At 37.7% G+C, this 21,824-nt stretch overlaps 2 protein-coding genes across 3 annotated transcripts; both read right to left on the reverse strand.

Moving 5' to 3' along the window:
* Nucleotides 1-406: 406 nt before the first annotated feature.
* LOC113162255 (tetraspanin-5) lies at nt 407-8,613 on the reverse strand. 2 transcript variants are annotated; one of them, XM_026360306.1, is made up of 10 exons: nt 8,177-8,613; nt 6,549-6,599; nt 5,310-5,378; nt 4,947-5,117; nt 4,711-4,836; nt 3,697-3,744; nt 2,921-3,037; nt 2,781-2,842; nt 2,365-2,416; nt 407-2,261 (listed from the first exon to the last, which is right to left on the reverse strand). In XM_026360306.1, exons 1-9 carry the CDS (start codon nt 8,258-8,260, stop codon nt 2,404-2,406), a joined length of 741 nt encoding a protein of 246 aa, XP_026216091.1. In that variant the 5' UTR covers nt 8,261-8,613; the 3' UTR covers nt 407-2,261; nt 2,365-2,403. The 2 variants fall into 2 exon arrangements, with proteins under 2 accessions (XP_026216091.1, XP_026216090.1); XM_026360305.1 differs by having other exon boundaries at nt 5,232-5,378.
* Nucleotides 8,614-10,477: 1,864 nt separating this feature from the next.
* acer2 (alkaline ceramidase 2) lies at nt 10,478-20,461 on the reverse strand. The gene is made up of 6 exons (XM_026359589.1): nt 20,069-20,461; nt 19,628-19,742; nt 17,246-17,387; nt 15,774-15,911; nt 12,352-12,489; nt 10,478-12,057 (listed from the first exon to the last, which is right to left on the reverse strand). Exons 1-6 carry the CDS (start codon nt 20,180-20,182, stop codon nt 11,871-11,873), a joined length of 834 nt encoding a protein of 277 aa, XP_026215374.1. The 5' UTR covers nt 20,183-20,461; the 3' UTR covers nt 10,478-11,870.
* Nucleotides 20,462-21,824: the final 1,363 nt, after the last annotated feature.

The following is a 21,824-nucleotide window of genomic DNA, read 5'->3' on the forward strand; positions in this document are numbered from 1 at the left end:
TACATGTTCTCCTTTTGTGTATTGTTTATTTCAAAAGCCTGAACTTAGGCAACACATGAAGTGGTGTGAAGGACTTGCAGGACCACAGTGACATCAGTTTGGATCCAACACTAGATGGAGGTCATGAGTACACCTTTACTCTTTATAGAGTGTAGAACAAATAAAGCACAATTAATCTGCAGTGCTGACATTAAAGTACACTTTGTTCACTTTTAACAACAGCACCGTTGTTAAATTGCGATAAGGAAAGACGAGTCACTCACCGACATTATCAGAGTTTAACTTGTTGTAATTTAATTTGATTTTTTTAAGAAAGGCATATCGTCATCGGTCTGTAGTCTGTATAGGTTATATCACCTTTTAAGTGCCTGTGTAGAGATAATTAAAAGATGTAAACACAGACAAATAAGTACAAAGAACCACATTTATTCAGATATATATTTACAACTTGTCACAATCCAATTATTTACATGAATCAGGAGTACACATGAAACAGAGGTGAAGTTATAATCAGGAGTAAATAGAAATTACAAGTATGGCACTGAGTGGTGAGAAAGAGTGTGATCAGTAAACAACACTCATATGAAGTCTTTAGTGGGGGAAAAGGATATTTGACACCATCACTGCTTTATTATAACATTTCAAAATGCAGAAATACATTGAATACACGTTCAACAGCCTTTGTGTAAGAATGCTTGGCTCGTCAAGGCTGCAGAATATCTGACTGCGAAGGAAAAGTTGTGTAACCTGCAAGTTCCCTCTGAGTTTAGATGAAATGGCTGCTTTAACCTCCATGCTATACTGTTCTGTTAAAGGTTGAAAATGCATGCTTCCAGGTGATGTCAAGAAAGAATAACAAATATGCTGTATGCACAAAAAATTATGCTGGTGAGACAGCTTTTGCACTACTTTCAAATATCATCTGTGTCTAGGCTATAAATGAATGTTCAGTTAAGTGCCACGAAGAGCTACCTGCATGCAGTTCATTAATAGTCTTGCAAATTGCTTGTTTCCTAATTTAACAGTGAAAACTTCCAGATCAAGAGAATTAAATACAAGAGAATTAAAACACAACCAACAAAAAAGGTGCAGAACGTCATCAATGAGGCAGAGTTAATAAAATAAATTCACTGGCCATAATAATAATAAAAAAAAGATAAGAAAATTAACTTATATATGTTGATACTGTAAACTAATACAATGTGCAGGGAACAGCACAACACCTGTGGTGAAACATTACCTCTGTCAAGCTGCTTGTGGATAAAGTCGTGATAAATCTGATAGTTAAGGAGCACCAACACGTTACAGATGTCGTCTGGATGTTTTTTTTGATTAAAGAAAACGTCCCCTGCTGTGGTAGCTGTTGCACTACAATAACAGTTCATCATGACAAAACACCGAGTGGCTGCAATAAGCTTCGTCACTCTTGTATGAGGATTAAAGTGCTTAAGGCCGACCTTTGACTTAGATCTTCTGCTTCTTTTTAGTACATTACAATGTAGAAACTCATACAAACTGCAACTGTACAAACCTAGCACATGTATGAATTCCCTGCATGTTATTATGTTCACCTTAGTCCTACAAGACTCTGCTCGCAAACTGTTCTGACCTGATCTGTATGTTATGAGTGAAATCATCTCAAGGACAAAAATAAATTTGAAGTTGATTCTCCGTACCTTTAAGTAGATCTCATCAAACATTCAACAAAGTGCTACCAGCCAATTCACTCTAAACTACCGTCTATTTTACAAGTATTTTTAAATACTTAACATTAACAAAACACATTTAGGAGAGCCAATGTCCTACTAGTAGACAATAGGCATGCAGTGCATTTCCAGGATCACTTTAGCTTTGAACACACCCCTCACGTGCAGTGTCAAGTGTCACTGCAGCTGAGAGACATATAAAACCAAGGCCCTCATATAAATGAAGCGCTGCCTCGAAAGAAACCTTTCAAATCAAACCCACCTTTGTGGGTCTTCTTGACAAGTTGTAATCCCCTCCTCCATTTTTCCAGACTTCCACAATCAACTGAGTGTTATACGTTTACCATCATATCTGCTTATACTGCATTTCTTCAGTTTTTACTCTTAAGAGCTACATTACATGTCAGAGGCTGTGCTTCATTCAAAAACAGGGCCTCAAATAACTCTAAAAATAACTCTAAATTTACTATGTACATATGAAATAAACTCTCAGTTCTGGACACATCAACTAATTCATTTATTCCCCTTCATTGCTGGCATCCAAACTGCAGAGTCCTTTGGGAGAAAATAAACATTTCAGTACAAACACAAGCCACAGGGGATGGGGGGGTCCATAGTTTATAATCCAATTTGGATAATTAAATCCTACAGTGCTTACCTGTTACATCCTTCTTGCCTTTGAACATCTGTGGGGGTCTTAAGTAAACAAGCTGCACAAAAATAAGGCAGATTTAAGAAAGAGTGCACAGATGCATGCATAGATATTATACATACATGCACAACAAGACCTGCTGCCTTCACCTACTTGTAAAGTTTAAAGACTATTGGGTAAAATGCATCAGAGTATTTACCCTTTTTCTGTTTGTACTAGAGTATAGTGAGTATAAATGTTTATTTAATGCATTAGCATGCTAACATTTTCTACTTAAATTCCAAAATAGTCCAAAATGGTTGTGTAAAAATTTCAGTGCAACTCAATTTGAGCAGCTAATGTTTTATACATCAATTTCACAATATTTAAAATCACTGCTCTCAGTGAGATTTCAATTGAATTGATGAATTGCTGTTACGTACCAACTTTCTCTCACAGCTTCTATGTCACTCACAAGATTCTGTGCTAAACAGATGCCGAAAATCTGACGGGAAAAACAAAAGGTTTGTGAAAAGTTTACAAAGATTAGATGTAATAGTAAACTGTTGATACTGCTGCTCACCTGTAGTAATGCAATCCCAATAAAGATGCCTGCCACCACCGTCAGGTTGTCCTGAAGCCACTTCTCAAACTGAGGCACACAGCCTTTGATGTAGATGAAGGTTCTCTGCTCAGAATCCTGGAAACACATTTAAAAAAGCATTTACAAGTCAAACTAATATGAAAGACTAATCATCAAGTGCAAATGAAATGTTTTGACAACCTTTACTGTATGCAGTGATGATGGGAAATACTTTTCTCACACTTTACAACATCCTTGTGTGTTTAATAGCAACACATGAGTCTCCTTTTCATCTTGTGGTCTCCTCGAAAGCCCTTCCCAATAAAATCTCTCTGAACTAATGTTACCCTGTTGTTAACACACACTCAGCTCAGTCTTTTCCTGATCCAACCCATTAAAACTGCTTCATTCTGGCTTATTCCTGACACAAGAAAACAAACTCAGCCTTTTCCTTATATTATGCTTCTATGGAGTAAGGCCAAAGCTAATGATGGGGGAGGGCTTTCAATTCCCATTGCATTTCTGCAGCATGAGTAATACCACACAGCCCAAAGTACTGATGGAGAGCCAGCTGTCGCACTGAGGAAGAGCAAGGAATTGGGAAACACACTAGTGGACAATAACTGTGTCCAGGGTGGAGTACTTGATGACCTCATGTAGTCAAATAAACCTGCCTGAAGCAAAATAAGCGAGAACAACTTCTACTATTCATTCTGTGTCACAGCTGTTTTATTTTGACTTAGCGTTAGAGCGTGTGTTAGGAAAAGTTTTCTCACCGTTTTTGCTCGAATGTCATAGCCACACTGAGTGTTGATAACGTCCTCCTGTGAAGAGACAATGTTTCTTATTATATATGTTCTTCTTTTAGAGAAAAAACTTATGCTGTTCCATTACATCAGCAGCAGCATTGCTGACAATACTATTAAGTGTATTGATTTGAACAAACAGTACTGCCAGTGAAACCCAAACCTGTAAACATATGTCCAGAATGACAGATGACAGCTGCAGAAATGAGACTTAATCAGACTCATGCCAAAATGAGATAATACAGATTAGGACTTCTGCTGGACTTGACTGCTTTGAGCCCTGACTCACATTGTGACCCAGTAAAACCCTGAAACTAACAGTGAAAGGCTGGTAATTCAAAACATTTTACAAGTATATTAAATTATTTTTCATTGAATTGAATAATATTAAATTAGTCTTTTGAATAACAATAACTTCTCTGCCACGTAAAACATGAAATCCGTCATGAAAGATTGATTGAAAATGTTATTAGGTTAGAGGTCTGTTGCGCCTAAACCCCTTTTGTTTTTACATTTAGTCCTTGGTAAGACTAGGTGTTGTTCTCAGAGTGGATGACATTAGTAGAACAGCATGCCCCTAGGTCAGCAAATAAAAACAGACTCTTGCGCAACTTTCATTTCAGTGAAGTCTGTATTTTCAGGCAAAAAAAAAAGAAAGAAAACTTAGCCAAGACACCTCCACCCAACTGCTGTCAGACATTGCTGTGCTGGCAGAGTCTGAGCGGACTAAACATTGTGGCCTGGATGTCCTGTTGGAAGTCAGCCATGACCTTCTGGAAAGCACAGATAACCAAGCTATCTGTCACAGAGAATACTTTCACAATTTCCCCCTAAAGTTTCAGCATGTTAGAAACTGACCTATTTAACTTAAATTCTAACTCTAACACACAAAACATCTAGTTACACCCATTCGCTTGCTTTGCTTTCCCATAAATAGGAATTAATGGGTGGTGAACCTTTTGGGTGATTCTGGGAAAGACATACCGCTGGATCTTTGGTGCAGCAGGAGAAGGGCACCCCACACTTCTCTCGACTTGGGTTTGAGTCAGTACAGTTGAAGTAGATGTTCAAATTCCAGTCGTCGGCCCCAAAAGCTCCACAACACTCCCACTACAAGGTTAAATAAACAACACCTCATGTCAACAACGTCCCACAGAAATGAACAACTACGACTCTGAAATCAGTGAATGTAAATGAATGCAAACAAACGCAGTGCTCACATATTCTTGGGTGAAATCTATCAGGTTCTGCAGATCGATGTCGTCCCTGTAGGCCCGAATGTTGTTGTTAATGAAAAAGTTGAGCTGATCCTTGATCCAATCTTTGAAGACAAAGGCCAGGACTCCTGCAGTCAGCTCCAGGAAAAAGATGATACCAAGGAACACAGAGAACTGGAAATATATAAACATCACAGTTTCCTGAATTTAGACAGTGTTATTATGAACCGAAGCAGAAAATATTTAGGGAACGTACAAACTTCAGCAGGAAATATTTAGGGAACGTACAAACTTGAGCAGGAAAGAGTTTTCTCGCAGTGCTCCGATGCAACCAGCAAATCCAAGGATGAACATCACACCACCTACCACAAGAAAGAGCCAGACCGGGTCGAAACCCCCCAGGTCTGTGATGGACGAGATGTTGGACAGAACACCCTGCAGAAAAAAAGAGAGGGAGAAAATATATTTCAGAATGTATTGTAGTCTAAGTTAGTCATAGTCGCCATAAATCTAAAGTGTACACGCTCCCTCGGACCAAACTTTAATAATGGTAAATTAGAGCTAAAAGGATTATTTAGCAAATTATTTAGCAGCTATTTTGCTAATAGAATAAATGACTCAATGTGATTGATACCACTTATACACACAGTTTAGTTGTTTTAGATACAGTGAACTTAGAAACATCCATAGAGTTTGATTATTAGCAGCATCCTATCCTAGAGGTTTGTTCCTGTTTGATTTACCTTTTATCCTTTCATGTCTGCTCAGCTCACCAAGTGTTAACCTGAACAGGTGGTAGGTCCCAGTCAGGTGAGACGCTGTTGAATAGGAAGAGGAGGCAGCAATAGCTTGCTGTGAGGCTGCAGTTTTTATCAGTGTTTTTTAGGTTGATCTTCCCGGCAGCTTTTCTGCCTTTGTTCAATAAATATGTTTGTTAAAAATTCTACTCTTTTGCACTACTCCTTATATGATTTCCATGCCAAGAAACATCATCCACCCTTTTAGATGAGGAGGCAGCATGACACTATTCCTCCAACTGTATTTTTTAAATTCAAAAATTACATGAACTCCCTGGTTCCAGCTTCTCAAATGCGAGGATTTCCACTTTTGTGTTTTATACTATGTATAAATTCAATGTCTTTGTTGGACAAGACTTTTCAAAAACAGTGATGAGTTTTCTTTCCTACCTTTTAATATTTTATTGACCAAACTCTTAATTGAGTAATAAATATGATAATCAGCAAATTAATAAATAATGAAAAAGACAGAAGCAAAAATCAAGAAGAAACATCTCAAGCTTCAGATTTTCTTCACTGGAAGTAAAGACACTCTCACTAGACTGTCCGTCCTCTTTTTACACCCCAAGTACTGAGATTACACAACGAATAAATCTGTGAAATACATCAGATTCATTCAACCTATTGTTCAGAGTCCCAACGGAAAGCATGACATTCCTTTCTGATTCAGTAAAGCTGCGGCTACCATTTCATGCAGACAGAAGTGGTAAATAATTCACTTACGTTATGAATCGTTTGCAGATGTTCATAAGTGAAAACATACACTTAATGAACGCTACTTCTCATCCCACTGATGTATAAAACTCACCTTTTCACTCCATGCCCACAGCCCGATGCCAAGGAACGCCACTCCAAGGAACTACAGGGAATAAAAAAGAAGAAAGAGACAAGACAGCAGGATTATTTTGCTGTGACTGCAACATGTAGTCATCACACAGAAGTAGAGAGAGAAGGAAACCACGGAGATTTTCCTGGCTGTGGTCCATTTACTAAATATTTCTCATCTCAGACTGCAGAATCGGCAGGGGTCTCCCACAGGAAATGACATCTTTAACCAGTTTAAACGCATTATGTAGATGTAAGCTTCCACCTACAGTGCATCAATTCACAACCGAGAAATAAATAGCTTTATTGGCATTTTTATATGAAGAACAGAAAAAGAATGTTCATGTTTTCATTTTTACTGATTAATAAATATAAGCAAAGGTAGAGTTTAATGTTTCCAACACCCTGATCAACACATCACTGTTTTGTGCAGAAGCGTCCCTGACTTCTCTGAGCCCAAACTCATGTCAGATGGAGTGAAAAAGGAAAAGGAAATGTGTTTGAGGTCAGATTAGTCCAGGTTTCAGCTTGTTTTTTGGGAAAACGTCTGGTTCTTTGTGCCAACAATGAGAAAGAAAGCAGTAAAAGTAATCAATAAAAATGTATGATTGCTGCTTCAGTTTCTGTGTGCTCACATTTAAATGTAAGAACTACAAATAAAAGACATATGAAAAGAAAAGCATACATTTATTTGTATTTAAGTTCAACTTTAATATATTTTTACTTTACTTTTCAGGTGATTCTACTTTACGCTTTAACTCCACTGTATTTCGGAGGGGACTATTGTACCACAGGGTATAGAAACTCCTTTTCAGATTTAAGATTTTACACAAATCTCCTTTCTGGCTCGTTATAGATTCATTTAATGTAGTCCGGATTTGCCACAAGCATTTGATATATTTATTTATTTAGGTTTACTTTACTTTAAATTGATAATCCTGGAGCTTGTGGACAACTACTCTATCAATCATGACACAGCCATCCTCTCTGTTCAATCTATAAAACATCTAAATCGCAATTTTAGTTCAGGGCATCATAGGAATGTAGCATCTCTTAAAATAGCAATTTACCTAAACTTAAGAAGAAATATTTTGAGATACAGGATTTTAATGAGCTGTGAGCTGCAGCCATAAAAATTAAAAATAAAGAAAAAGACTCAAAATACTTATTACTAATACCTACAGCATTACTAAGGCCAGTTCTTGCTCCTTACATCCAAATACCCTTTTCTAAACCTTATAATACTTCTTCTCCACATTAAGGAAGCAGGAACCAGAATAGGAGATGTTTGCTCTCGGTCAGTATGGAGGATGATCATAGATCAGTGACTACTCCCAGCTACACAATGCGGTGACATGTTGTCAGATGAGGGTACCAGGATGTAAACAAGTCAGTAAAGCCCCTTCATCCCAGCTGCTTAAACACTCATGTCAGACGGGTGTAAAAACAAAAGGCAGCGTGCTGACAGTGGGAGCAAGTGCGCACGGCAGCAGGGAGCTTATTGTAGGGAGGAGAAATAAAAAATAAAGGCTGACAGACAAACAGAGAGAGAGAGAGAGACAGAGAGAGATCAACGTGCTGCTGCTGATTAGGCCCGAGCGGCGGACTTACCCAGAATATGATGTTGAAGCCGAAGATGAAATACTTGATGCAGCAGCTCACTTCGTGAGCCTTGAAATGCTTTCCTGACATCATCTGGATGGATTTTTGGTTTTTCCTCAAACGCCACCCGTACTGGAAAACACTCACATCTATGGTCCTCTGTGTGTTTCACAGCTTGGATGCGGAAACACCCTCTTATAATTTTTTTTTTTTTTTTTTTAAAGGCTCTACAACAAACGAGCGGTCACTGCTTCCAGCGTCTTATTAGAAACATCTTGCTGTATTTCCGCTGACAAACGGCGCAGCTCATCCGCAGAGCAGCGTTTTTATTCGTCAGTGTCCCTCTAACGACGTCGGTTCATCCCAGTACGGACCTCCGACAGGTAAAACGATGAAATAATCCCCTGAAGATTAAAACCAGTGGTTTATCTGACCCATAATCTAGACATGGCTGTTGCGTGATTGACACGCGTGAGAACCAATCAGTGTCCTCGGTGCCCAAAAGAGGCGGGACTTCCTCCAGGAGAGACGCCTCACATATGAAACAGGGTTTAGTGTGGTGGAGAATAATTAATTCATCATGGGCTAATGAATATGGCTTTAAATAGACTTTAAAATGAAAGCCTATTAATACCTGTACGTCTATGGAGAGACAATATTTAATACACTTAGTTATTACAGAATAAATAAGCAAACTTTAAATGACAGAGAGCCTGAATATTGAAATCAGTCAAACTGGAGAGATTGATTAATTGATTTGAAATTACACAAATGTGGTAACGGTAATAAGAAAACATCCTAATAATCTAATCATTTTGAAAGCGTGAAAGATATCATCTAAACGCTATAATATGACAAAAGACAGGTGCTTGTTACTTTATTAGTGTAGAATAAGAGAGAGAACATGATGATGAAGCCACTGCTAAATATGTGCAAAAGCAGCTTCATTCAACCATATAAGTTACAAATTGTTGAATGTCAAACCATTCTTATTTTATAGAACCATGAAATAAGTAAATCAATCTAAGAAACTACGTGATATTTTAAAATGTATTTTTTTTAATGCAGTGCATGTTGTTGTATGTTGCTTTCATATTCTATCTTATGTTATTTATAATACTTCTATACATTATCTTGCAGCACAGTAGTAGATAAACTGCCTTCTAAGGATCCTATGATGCACACAACATAAATAAAAAACTTTTTAAGGGAGCATCCTAACTCACCTGCCCACTGTGTCAACATGTACAATATAATTTAAAAAGCTCAAAGACCGTCTGTGGAGACATGTAGTAGCTCTGTGTGTCATTATATTATATATTATATATTATATTACATATATATTTTCCACTATTCAAATTTAACCTCAAGAACTTTGTCTGGTTCAGTTTCTTAGTGCTGAGAAATAAAACTGTGCCCCCTTGTGGTAATACTTGTTGCCTCACCCTTACTGAGTCCAACAATACACATAAAGCTATAAAAATGTATGGATAAACACAAAATAAAGTACTAATGTAATATTTTACTACAAATATTTATTTACAAAACAGGATAAATTATCAAAATAAATATTCTGTGCGTTGATGTCGTTTTATTTTTGTATTGTCAATGCAAGCAAAAAAAAACAAAACAAAACAAAAAAAAGATTTCCATACACATTTAAGTCCATAACTCACTGTTGTGAGATCAAAATCACACCTTGTGCCAACACAAATATTGTGATGCATAGGACAGCAATAAACAGACTGCTCTGCTCACACAAATCAGATGCATAGTACAAATAACCCACTTTATCATAGTCAGATGTACAGTTACATGTAACCGGCAGCAAAATCTGTCAAAACTGTCGAGCACTACAACTACTTTGTTCACATTGTCAATACTACAATACAGAAATATTACAGTTTACTAATGACCTTATTTTATTCTTAGATTTCCCCTCACATAAACTGCATTTCTGCTGTATCATGGTCTGCCGTTTTCCCAGCACATGAATTCTCATGAAGATGCAATAAAAAAAAACTGTTTGTACTAATATTTGGCAATACAAAAGTAGTAATAACACAGTAATAAAGTAGTATTTTGGCTGCATTTCACTTACAAAAATACACATTCTTTTGGATTTAACAAAATACTTTGTTGATAACAAAAATTCCACTTAGGAATGTCTGTAAAATATCATCACAATCCTTCATTTGACCCCTTATGTGAGAGTTATTTTAGTTACCAGAATCTTCTTTAGTTGGACAAAATAGCTTGAGGCAGTTTTGATCATCTTTGTCTTTCAGGTTTAGTGTTTTTGCTTTGCAGTACTCAAACATGCTTCCCTTTTACCTCTACATACTGAAACCCTGTTGATTTTTTTTATTATTCAAATGAACACTCGTAAATTAGAGCTTCAGTTTTACGTCTGAGGCAACACAAGCTAATCAAACTCACTATTTTATGTGCTGTAAGCTACACATTTCATTAATTTATTCATGTAATTGATAGTCTATTTTTTTCCTTTTAGAACAAACTGCTTCAAATAATGCAATTAATCATGTCACATTCTCTTATCCTATTTTGATTTAGACTTTTTACACAGTTTAGTGAGAGCACGAGTAAATACTGAATGTGAAATACTTCACGTTGAAGAACAGTTTAAAAGTGCAGATGTCTGGGTTCAAGAAATGTGTAATGAAAACCTTTGTGCAATTAAAGGTTGCAGATTAGAAACCATGTTTGGGTAAATAGTAGTCATCATATTATGAAATACTGTGCATTTAGCCAAAGGCTTTTAGAACCATTGTACAAAAAAATAATAAATTTTCACTGAATTGTCAATCATGTTTTTAAAAATCTGGTTTCAAATTCAGCTTTGTTTGAATTTTGGCAAATACCAAAGGGCACCTATTCATTAAATACTATGTGAATAATATGATTTTCCTAGGAAAATAACTACATATTACATTGTTAGTTTTCAATATGTATACACAGGAATATATTAAACACATTTCTCATGTAACAATCACAGTGGCATGCTGGAAGTAAAACACAGCACACCTATAAGAGAAAGAAGCCTTCTGTGTTTTTAACGTTCGTCATAAATATTTATTTTACATTTCAACATGGAGGGCAGGTCTAACAGCATCAATGCATTATAAATTAAATTTAAAACACATAAGGCTTTGTGTGAATTACCTTCTCGTAACACTTTGGCGACACAAACCAGCTCGGGGATTCTTTGAGTTTTAATGTATTATGCATTAATCACAGTTAACGAACCCAGTGGCTGGCTGCACCTGTGAGATGCTATATTTCTATTTTTAAAGGCAGAATAATCCTTTATTATGAGGTTTTCTGAGTTGCTATAAAACGTACAAAATACTAATACTTTCATTCTGAAGGAGATCTTCAGGAGAGAGCGTGATCTCACATGCAAAGCCTGAGAATGTGTTTTGAACACTGTGACGGTTTCTTGGCTTTGATACTGTGTTATGTGAAATGTCACCCTGCGTGGTGAGTTGCATAAATAGTGTTGTCAAGCGAAGACCAGACCAAGGCAGCAAATTGGAAAATATATCACCTATTGCCTACACCGTGCAGCCTGAAGAGCACCAGTGGATGCAACCTGACCCACACATGTCGTGGTGGAAATATCTCTTCTTCATGTTGTTCGGACACATCCTGTTTTAGAGTGTAGCAGCAGACTCACGGCACTTTAAGTCACCTTGACAGTAGACTTTTTGTGGACACAGAGGAAGGAGACGTAGGGAACACCAATGAAGGCCCATTTCTCATTGGGCCAGAACATGATGACGGGTCCTCGCTCGGGGGCCTCAGTCGCAACATCAAAGTAGGCGAAGCAAACACAACCCAGGTAGGACGCCAGACAAATAAGAATGTGCCTGTAAGAGTTAGAAGAGTCTGAATGAACCAGAAGGTCTGACACACAGTTTTATATAAACATAGAAAAAAAAATCTGTGTTTACAGGTACATCTGTGAAAGATTAACAATGTCTACAGTTATAACAAGAAAAAATATTCAGCAACAGTTTTCCTCAGTGATCTGAGACTGGTATTAAACTGTAACAGCACATGTTTTTTTAAAAATGTTATTTTTCCCTTTTTGTGTCAAGAGGATGCATATTGTCCATAAAATGTTCTCTGCTCTGAGGTTTCTGAGTAGACTTGGCGCTTACCAAGCACAGTGTAAGTAGGGAAAGTTGACAGATGACCACATTTCACAGAATATCCTGTCACTGATCCAGCAAAGCAGAGCCAGCGCCCACCAGATCCCTGAGATCAGGCCCAGCTTGAACACCCGTGGGTTTTCACACCTGCAATGACCAAACAGAACACACACACACAAAAAAAAAAGTGTACAACTGTGAGAACACACTTACATATATATAAAAAAGGTTTTTTACCCAAAATGTACTTTACTGGAAAACAACCATGAGCAGACAAGCTGTCTATAACCTGACAGTTATATATTATCAATGTTAAAGTTTACAGGCAGATACCTGATGAATAGTCCTCATTTCCCTTTATCCATTCATTATCTTAAGCACTTTTCCTGTTATGGCTCATAGAAATGCTGGACCCAACCCCAGCTGTCATTAGGCGTGAATGTCATATAAAAGTGAAAACTGTGAAAACTAATTGTACTGTACAGTCCAACACAACATTAGGATAAAAAATAATATTTAAGTAGTTAAATTTGAGTGAAATTCTATGTAATTCAATGTATGTATCAGGGTCTTACATTGGCACATTCAGCTTTAGTATAAAGGGATTATCAGCTCTTTTTTCTTGTTTACTTCTGTAGAAATGTCTCCTAGTGGACACACTACTGACCTGTACATATTCAAAGTGCTGTTAATAAGCTATTCTTAGCCTTGTCTTCCTTAGATACAGCATAGTGCTGTGTGTCAAAACAAAGACGGGGACAAGGAAGGGTGAGTAAACTGCGTCGATGATGCACTGTGACACACTCTGTCACCTTCCCTTAGGGCATAGCATTTGATGAAGTCAACCCATGTTACAAGTCTTTACTTTGTGTAATGATTGATTCAACACAAAAAGAATGTGATGGGATGACCCAGAGTCGCTCGGAGAGCACAACAACACGAACAACCATCATCAGTCAGCTGCAGATGTCACGGGAAAGTTTTAAGTGCTGGCTTACCATGGCGGTCGAACCGCAATGAAAAAAAGAATTTAATTAAAATGTATGTAATGTGAAAATACTGGAAATTAGGATGATCAGAGGAAAGTTGCAGGCTGGAAAAGAAAATAATAAGAGAGCTTATTAAACTAGTCAATTCAAAGAGGGTTTTCAAAACGGATTCTTTCTTGACTGAACTCTGGTGTGTTGCTTTGTTTTGCCCATCTCACTGTTACTGGTACAGGGTTGCTCTCATTAACAATAGCTGGGCTCTACACTGTGAGCATTTCACTAGATACAAGAAGGAAAATTAGACCATATCAAAGTGAACCCAGTCTAAGACGGCTACACTTAGCAGCTTCCTGTATATACATATATGTACAACTTCCATAAGTCAGACCACACCGCTTCCTGCCAACAAATAACACACTGTGACAAAAGGAACACCACAGAGCAGGATATCTGGAATCCTTGTGGAAAAACACAGCATGAAACCAGGATTTCTCCTCAGAGACAGTGTGATGTGGAGTTGAACTCTTGGAGGCAAAGATAAGTAAAGGCCCAGCCTGTCTATCTGGGGTGGAGTCCTGCAGAGACACTTTGTTCCCTCGAGGGACTAGAAAAGAAGAGGCTCCATATGATCAGTGATTCAAAACATGATACTTTATGAACTTTATGGTCTTTATGAACGGGCTCAAATGAGCCACCGCCTGGAGGAGGGTCAAAGTCATTTTATTCAGATGCAAAAACGAAAGTAGGTAAACGTAAAGCCGAGACATCAGTCAGTCTGTGACAGAAACTGAATAACAAATATAAAAACCTGGTTTGATTGGATCACACACGTGTTTTATGAATAACTCTGGCGACTGACTGGCACGATTGCTGCAACACTTCCAGTTTACGTAATATTTGTAAGGGATATCCTACACGCCGGACATGTTTTTGTCTAACTGGAAGTGACTTGAATAGGAGCAGACGGTCATAGTGTAAAAGAAAAAAAAAAACAAACAAAACAAACAACAACAAAACAGTCAAAAGACCACCGGCTATCGCTTTCCCACTTAACAGAACAAAAAACAAGCGCCTCCAGTAGATGACTGGCACTGGCAGCAATGTCAAGAATTACAAACAGGTTGAACAATAGATGACTTAGGGTTACAAGACCGATGGCAGCGTGTGAGGGTTGTGGGAAACGGAAACAACAGAGCAGGGCTCCACATTACTGTGACAGAGGAAGGCATTAGAGACGCACACGCCCACACGTGCACACATTAATGGTTCGTGAATGGCTTGTTTTGTGTTTTCAGGAACATTCTTTCATATAATTAGATAAGAACTGACAGCGTAAAAAGTACAAAAGGCCAAAGGTGCCATGTTATTGTGCTACATTAACCTGTTGATATTATAATTAAAATGTATTATATTAGCTGATTTCTTCGTTAACTCCCGTTTTACATTTTGTATTTAAAATTTGCAAATTTAAACTTAGTTGTCACATGTTTCCTCTCTTCTCACCATTTGACTAAAAATCTAATCTACAGTAACACACCAACTCACACCCAGAAACTGCCAGGTGTAACGGTTCCATAGTTAACACCACCAACCATTGGTTCAGATAGAGAGCAGAAATGACAGATATTAAAACCGTAAATCAATCTTATGTGAAAGCTGCTTAACATACTCAACAGATGATGATGATGTTTATTAACAATGTAAATTAAGAAGATCTTAAATTACTTTTCACGGGCAAATTTTAATAGATTAAATGTATTTTATTTTCAAAAATGTGCAACCCAAAGCCCAAATCCCCCAAACCCCCACCAAAAACAAATTAGGAAGTTAGAGTACGTCACACTTTGTGATGCTACAGTTTGGGGTCACTTCTGTTAAACTGATAAACTTACATTAGCAAAAACAATGTGCCGTTGGAAGACTGGATTAATGTTTGCTGATACTAGGCCTTAACATACCTATGCAGATTTAAAGAAACAGCTGTTTATAGCTACAATCATCATTTACAACATTTCTGATAAATTCAATGTTATCCAATCTGCTCTTCTTATAAGAACAAGGAAATGTGTGACCTCTTAGTGCAGAATGGTAGTGTAGTTACAATATTTGACTTAGTGTATAATTGGACTGGCAGCTAATATACACACTACAAGTCTTTTTAGGAAAACAAAACATTGTTAAGAATGACAGATGATTCAGATTGAGGTTACAATGTTTATATTGATTTTAATGAAGGAGACTTCTGGATTGAAGAAAATCTCGTCTTTAGTTACTTTGCACCAGCCTCACATCATTTTTGCCTTTTTAATTTAATTCCTTCCATCAAGTGTGGTTCAACATCCTTCCTACGCCAATTTTATGACCCACTAAGTGACTGAAGAGATGGGCATATGTGGTACGATGGTTCTGGATCAGAACAAAAAACAAAAATGTTTGACTGACCTTTTAAGCTCAGTAATGAGCAGTGCGGTGCAGGGGATGCCCAGAGTCATAAGCGACAGTGAGTTGACGACAGGTTTAACAAAGGCCAGGCCAGTGGTGATCCCTGACAAGATGCCAATGACCACTTTGAACCGTGACCTAGATGAAGTCAGAAAAACAGAATGTGAAGCAACTCAGCAGTGTTTGAATGACACTGTTGTTCATTCGTTCATGTTCAGATGACTCGAGGGACTTTTAATACACTGATACAGATAATAAACAAGCATCACTCTGCTCCAAAGGCTGTGCACAATATAAGTGACACTATGAAGAGAAAGAGCAGCCCAGACAGCTCTGTGACAAAGGAAAGAGAAGTGTGGACATGTGATGCCGCTTTTACTGGTGTCAGCTATTTCAGACGGGCCTATTATTAAACAGGAGAGTCATAGCAATGGACACATCATATGACAAGATGAAGAGCTCCTACAGATGAACCTGCTGTACACAGACGGAAATGAAAAAATTGTTTACTTAAATTGTTTAGTGATGTTCGTCTTGTTCACGTTGTTCTTCGGTCTTGTTTGTCAGTGAAAACAACCCTGCTTTTCATTTAGTGTTTGGGAAATGTACAGTGGCAAGAAAATGCATGTAAACCTTTTGGGTTTTTGTGTTTTTTTGCATTAATTTGTCATAAAATATGATCTGATCTTCATCCAAGTCAAGAATATTAACAAATATAATGTGCCCAAAGAAATAACACAAATACAATTCTGATCTTTAATGTCTTTATTGAGAATAACCATAAAAACCTTATAGTGCTAGTGAAAAAAAGTATGTGAACCCTTAGAATAATGACCACAAAAAAAGTTAAATGGAGTCAAGTGCTAGCAAACCTGGACCGTTGTTTAAACAATTAGTTTGGAGGTGTGGATTAGAGCTACTTCGACTGACAAAAAAAAAACATTCTAACTTTTTAGGTTTGCTCTGCACAAGAAGAATGTGCTTATGGCAGGACACCAAGAAAGAAGCTTATTACTATTATTAATTTCAAGGGTTCACATACTTTTTCCACTAGCACCATGGTTGTTCTCAATGAAGACATGAAAGATAATATTTCGTGTAATTACTTTAGCTACATACTGTTTGTTAATACTCTTGACTTAGATGAAGATCACATCACATTTTATGACAAATTAATGCAGAAAACCACAGCATTTCAAAACACTTTTTCTTGCCACTGTATCTATAATCTTGTAGATACAGCTCTTACTACATCAGAGGCCTGCAGCTGTGTTTGCACAGTTCCAGTCCACCTAAACACTAATAATGACTTCCTCAGATTCAGTAAGAGGAAGTTCAAGTGAAAATCACCATTAATTCTCTTCCGTCAAACAAATATGATATTGGATGATACTGGCCTGATAACTACCCTGATGTAAGATATATACACACTCATATCCTCTAAACATAGTTATATTAATATTTTAACATACCGATCCCTCCTGAACATCCTGGGTAGGTATCTCTTGGGGAACCACATGGCAATAGCACACATGAGCACCCATAAGATGGCCAACTCATCCAGCATCTGGCCAAGAAAGCTGAGGGTGGCATGGAAATATGTTGATCCAATACCTGAGAGAAAGGGATGCAGGGAAACGTTTATCAGAAGAAAGGTATGATCTAAAATCATTAAGTGTATAAATAAGGCTGGAAAGAAATAGTCTAATTAAAACTGATCTGAATGCAACATCTGAAAAAGACCAATGAAAAAAGACTTCACATGTGAAAACAAAGACATCAAATGTTTAGACAGACAAGTAACAGACCTCGGAGATGTGAATGAGTACCGACCGTCTATCATCTACAGTGTAACTGGCTGTGTGCCAAGAACAAAAGCAGCTTAGTGAGATAATACTGGGAAATGCTCGCTGTTACAGATAGTTACTCAGAACTCCACGTTACTTTAACTGGGATGGATCCATTATACGCCTTTGTTATCACGCTCTAGCAGGCCTTCTATTATCTGCATAATCTGTTTTCATAACGGGCGCTGGAGGAGAGTGCTACATTTCAACAAACTTCTTATCCGAAAGGGACTGCTGCTCCCAGTCAGAGGTTACTAATCATGACAAACTGTCAGTGTACTTGAAGATCACTGGAAGTCAAGTGTCATGGGAAGAGAGTTCACATAATTATTGTAATAACTGGTTAATTGTTTGTGACTTTTTTTCCCCCCCTAGTAAAAATGCAGCATATTTATTCTGTGAAATAAAACCAAAATATTTTTTTTCGCTGTTAGACAAGACATTAGTAGTATCATCTGACATTTTATAGACAAATTAACAGAGAAAATAAACAGCAGACTTGCAGTTCTACATGGAAACACTGGATATGTATTGGTATTGCTAACGGGAAAAGCGCCCAACAACCCAACCGAAATGACTGGTTCAGTCCACAGTCAGCTGAGGCCAAGGCCAAAAATCAGACAAACAACAACAAAAAAAACTGTTGGACTCGGACTTAAAGATCTGTCTTTCTGCTCAAACTGACCCAACTACAGAGAAATGAAACCTCGTAACCCCCCCATGTCAGCAGCATGTCCACATTCCTGAAAATAAATACAGTTCGGAGCTTATGCACTAACAGTACACAGTGGTTTGTTGCGAGGCACAAGAAATAGAAACAAATAGGCTACAACAAGTGAAGGAAACAGTGAGACTACTTTTTATTTCCCCTTTAAGTTTGGTTTTTACAGAAGGCATGTGGCTACTCTGACAGGAAAAGACAAGATTGATATTTACTCAGTCCAGTTAGAGAAGAAATGACCTACTTTTCCCATATGACCCATAGTTCAGGTTTCAGTGGCTAAGTCAGTCATACAAGTCCCATTTAAATGCTACTCAGTTTTTTTTCCCCTAACATCCACCAAGGACACCTCTCAGAAATGGGCCGGTCTGTCAGGCCATCTTTGCTGACTATGCAACATCATTAAAGCAACAGAGCATTTAATCTCCCTGACATTGTGTTGCCTACAGTGCATACAGTAGCACCACCTGACAGTCAAACAAACAAGACCCAATCACCCAATCAGCAAATAAAAGCAGGGGGGAAATGATTAAGAACAACAGTAACAGCAGCAACACCTTTGTAAACCTGGATCCTAACAATCAGCCAGTTTACATGCACTTAAGTTGCCAGGTTACACTCAGCTCTCAGCTTTGGATTTCTCCTGGAGAGCTCTGGTTTTTAGTTTAACAATGAGATATACATGATCCAGAAATATTGAAATATTACCAAATCTTTCATCATATTACATCATCATCTCTCTTAATCTGGTGTTTTGTTTTTTTGATGAATCGACCAATTATGGCAAACATAAATCATATCAAGCAGATGATCTAAATCATCAAAATGCTCATTTCCAACCACATTTCACACTATAAACACTATATTATTATACAGTCAGTGGCCACATAATTAGCTATGGCTGTATATGTAAATCTTAGCCAGTTATGCTGGTGGTGTTGTGCTAGATACTATATTTAAAAGTGCTTCTAATGTTCTGACCAGGCCAGTACAACTGGCAACATGACAAACTTTGTTAAAGAAGGAATAAATGGCACAGTGCTTATAATCTACAGGTCCCACCACAGTAGTCAATAAATATAAGCTTGTATATGAAACAGAAAAAAAAGTTTTTTGTATTTTATAAGTTATGTTGTTTTTGTCATACAACAGAATGCATTTAATATCCGCTGGACACTTCTGTTGGTGTGAGGCTAAACTGAGATGATGAAGATCTCCCCATAAAGCTGAGGGGTTAAAAGGTCATCACACAGTACTGACACATCATAAGATACAGACAAACTTACCAACCACAACTAGCAGGATCCATATGAGGTAAATCCCACTGTTGAAATGTCTCGCATACTGGCGGAACAGCCACATTAATATGGGAGGCAAAACAAAAAACAAAATGTTGCTGATCTGCAATGACAAACAAACAAAAAAAAAAAGACGATGAGCAAAACGACACAGAGCAGCTGAACCGATCATGCAGCTTAGAAACAAAGTGGATCAGCTGATCTCGGTGAAAAAGTAAAGTAAACAGTAAACAGTAAACCTCATGATGCTGAAAAGCAGAAAGACTGTGCGACAGCTAGCTGAAGCTAACATGAGATTAATACCAGAAGCTATAACGAAGCAGGAAAACAGCAAAGCTGTGGTCTAGCTGTTGACTCTGAGCAAAACTGCATTATGCAAAACAAGAAGCACACGTCGATAGCTACAAGTGCAACGACCCTCACACCGACCGTGTTGTAAAATTCAGCGATGCTGGGGTAAATTAGGTAATTGCCTTCACACCAGTCCACATCGGAGCTGCCAGCCTGCAACTGGTCCCAAAAAATCAGATTAACGGTACTCATGTCTGGACTTGTTCCGTCGGATGGACGGTGTAAAGCGGACAACACTGCACCGTCAGCTCTGAGATTAAAAAGAACAAAAACAACAGCAGCAGAGAAAAGTCACAATCTAGCGCCTCATCGGTCAAACGCTAAATGTTAAAGCTTAACACCTGATGTGCACTGCACACCAGACTAAGTGGTGAACTACAGCAGTCCTCGTCGCTGAGCTGCATTTTAAGAGTCAGTCCTCAAAGGCTCCTGCTCGTCGTGACGCTCCGTCCTGAACAATGACAGCTGCTCCATCTGGGGCCAAAGAGCAAACGTGCTGCAAGAGGACTCACGCCGACCTACTTCCTCCTTCGCTTTCGGGTCCGGAACTACTATCCTAAAAAATTATCTCACGTAGTCTAAATGTTAACCATTAAACCAATAAAAGAGGGGAATAGTTTAGTATATATTTTAGAATGTAAAACATGCAAATATTATACGTTTATGCGTTTAAAAGAAAACTTTAACTATCTTAGCAGATGCTTTAGTCTACCGATTACTGGTCAGCTCTCATCTTCAAGAGTCTCTGTCCTGTTTGTTTTCTAACCATTCCTGCACTGACACCTTCTGATTGGCTGAATCCAAGCAGGACAGTGGCCCTCAAGGGCCCCAATTGGCTGCCTGGTCTGCAGTAAGTAGGCTATGTGCACTTAAGGTTCAAATGTACTTTTCTAGACTTGATGTGGAACCAAAGTACTGTAACTTGTTGTAGATTAAACTTAAAATTAAGAGAAAATAAACCCCTTCGTACAGAACTTGAATAAATGTATCTTTCAAGTTATCTGCTCAGTTTTCCAGGTCATCTTCTCAGATTAAGATAAGTAGGCCCATATTTAAGTACTACTCAAATACTCTATGGTGAGTATTTCCCTGTTAAAGCATTTATCCTCCAGATTATATATAAATATCTATCTATCTATCTATCTATCTATCTATCTATAGATAGATAGAGATAGATATATATATATAGATATATAGATATTGTACGTTGTAGTGTACATTACTGTGAACTCTACATGCACATTATAGATTTAGGTAAAATAAAAAATTTACTGTATCGACCATTTCTGATTTATTGTTTGAGCCACGTATCATTAAGAACCAACATTTGATAGTTCCAGGTGGGGCATTAGCTATTTTTCTCTGTTTCAACATGAGCAGGTCTATTTTTCAGACTACTGCTGCTGCAGCATGAGCATTGTAAAGACACCACCTAACAACTTACAGCAAATTTATATGGAAATTCACATGACATCCCTGACAGAACCCACTCCACGTAATTTGTTCCTATATTTAAATAAAGACAATACTTGCACACTTACCAGATTTAGAATTATTGGGGACTGTGCTTTTACATTATGGTAATATTAATTTTACTTGAATAAAATGGAAGCAGCTGTTTGCATCATCTGTTTTTTTACACTCGGTAACAGTAAAGTTAATAAGGGCTTGAAGGTTGAAGTAGGATGATATTTATCTTCAAACTATTCTACTGTTTTTTATTACTCTTTGGCACCCTCTAGTTGAAGCATGCTCAACAATGCCTTCTTTTTGCCGATACAATAACACATCCATGGTTACAAATATTAAATTATAGAAATAGTTTTGCAATAGA

This window comes from Anabas testudineus, chromosome 1 (genome assembly GCF_900324465.2).
Source record: "Anabas testudineus chromosome 1, fAnaTes1.2, whole genome shotgun sequence".
Taxonomy (NCBI): domain Eukaryota; kingdom Metazoa; phylum Chordata; class Actinopteri; order Anabantiformes; family Anabantidae; genus Anabas; species Anabas testudineus.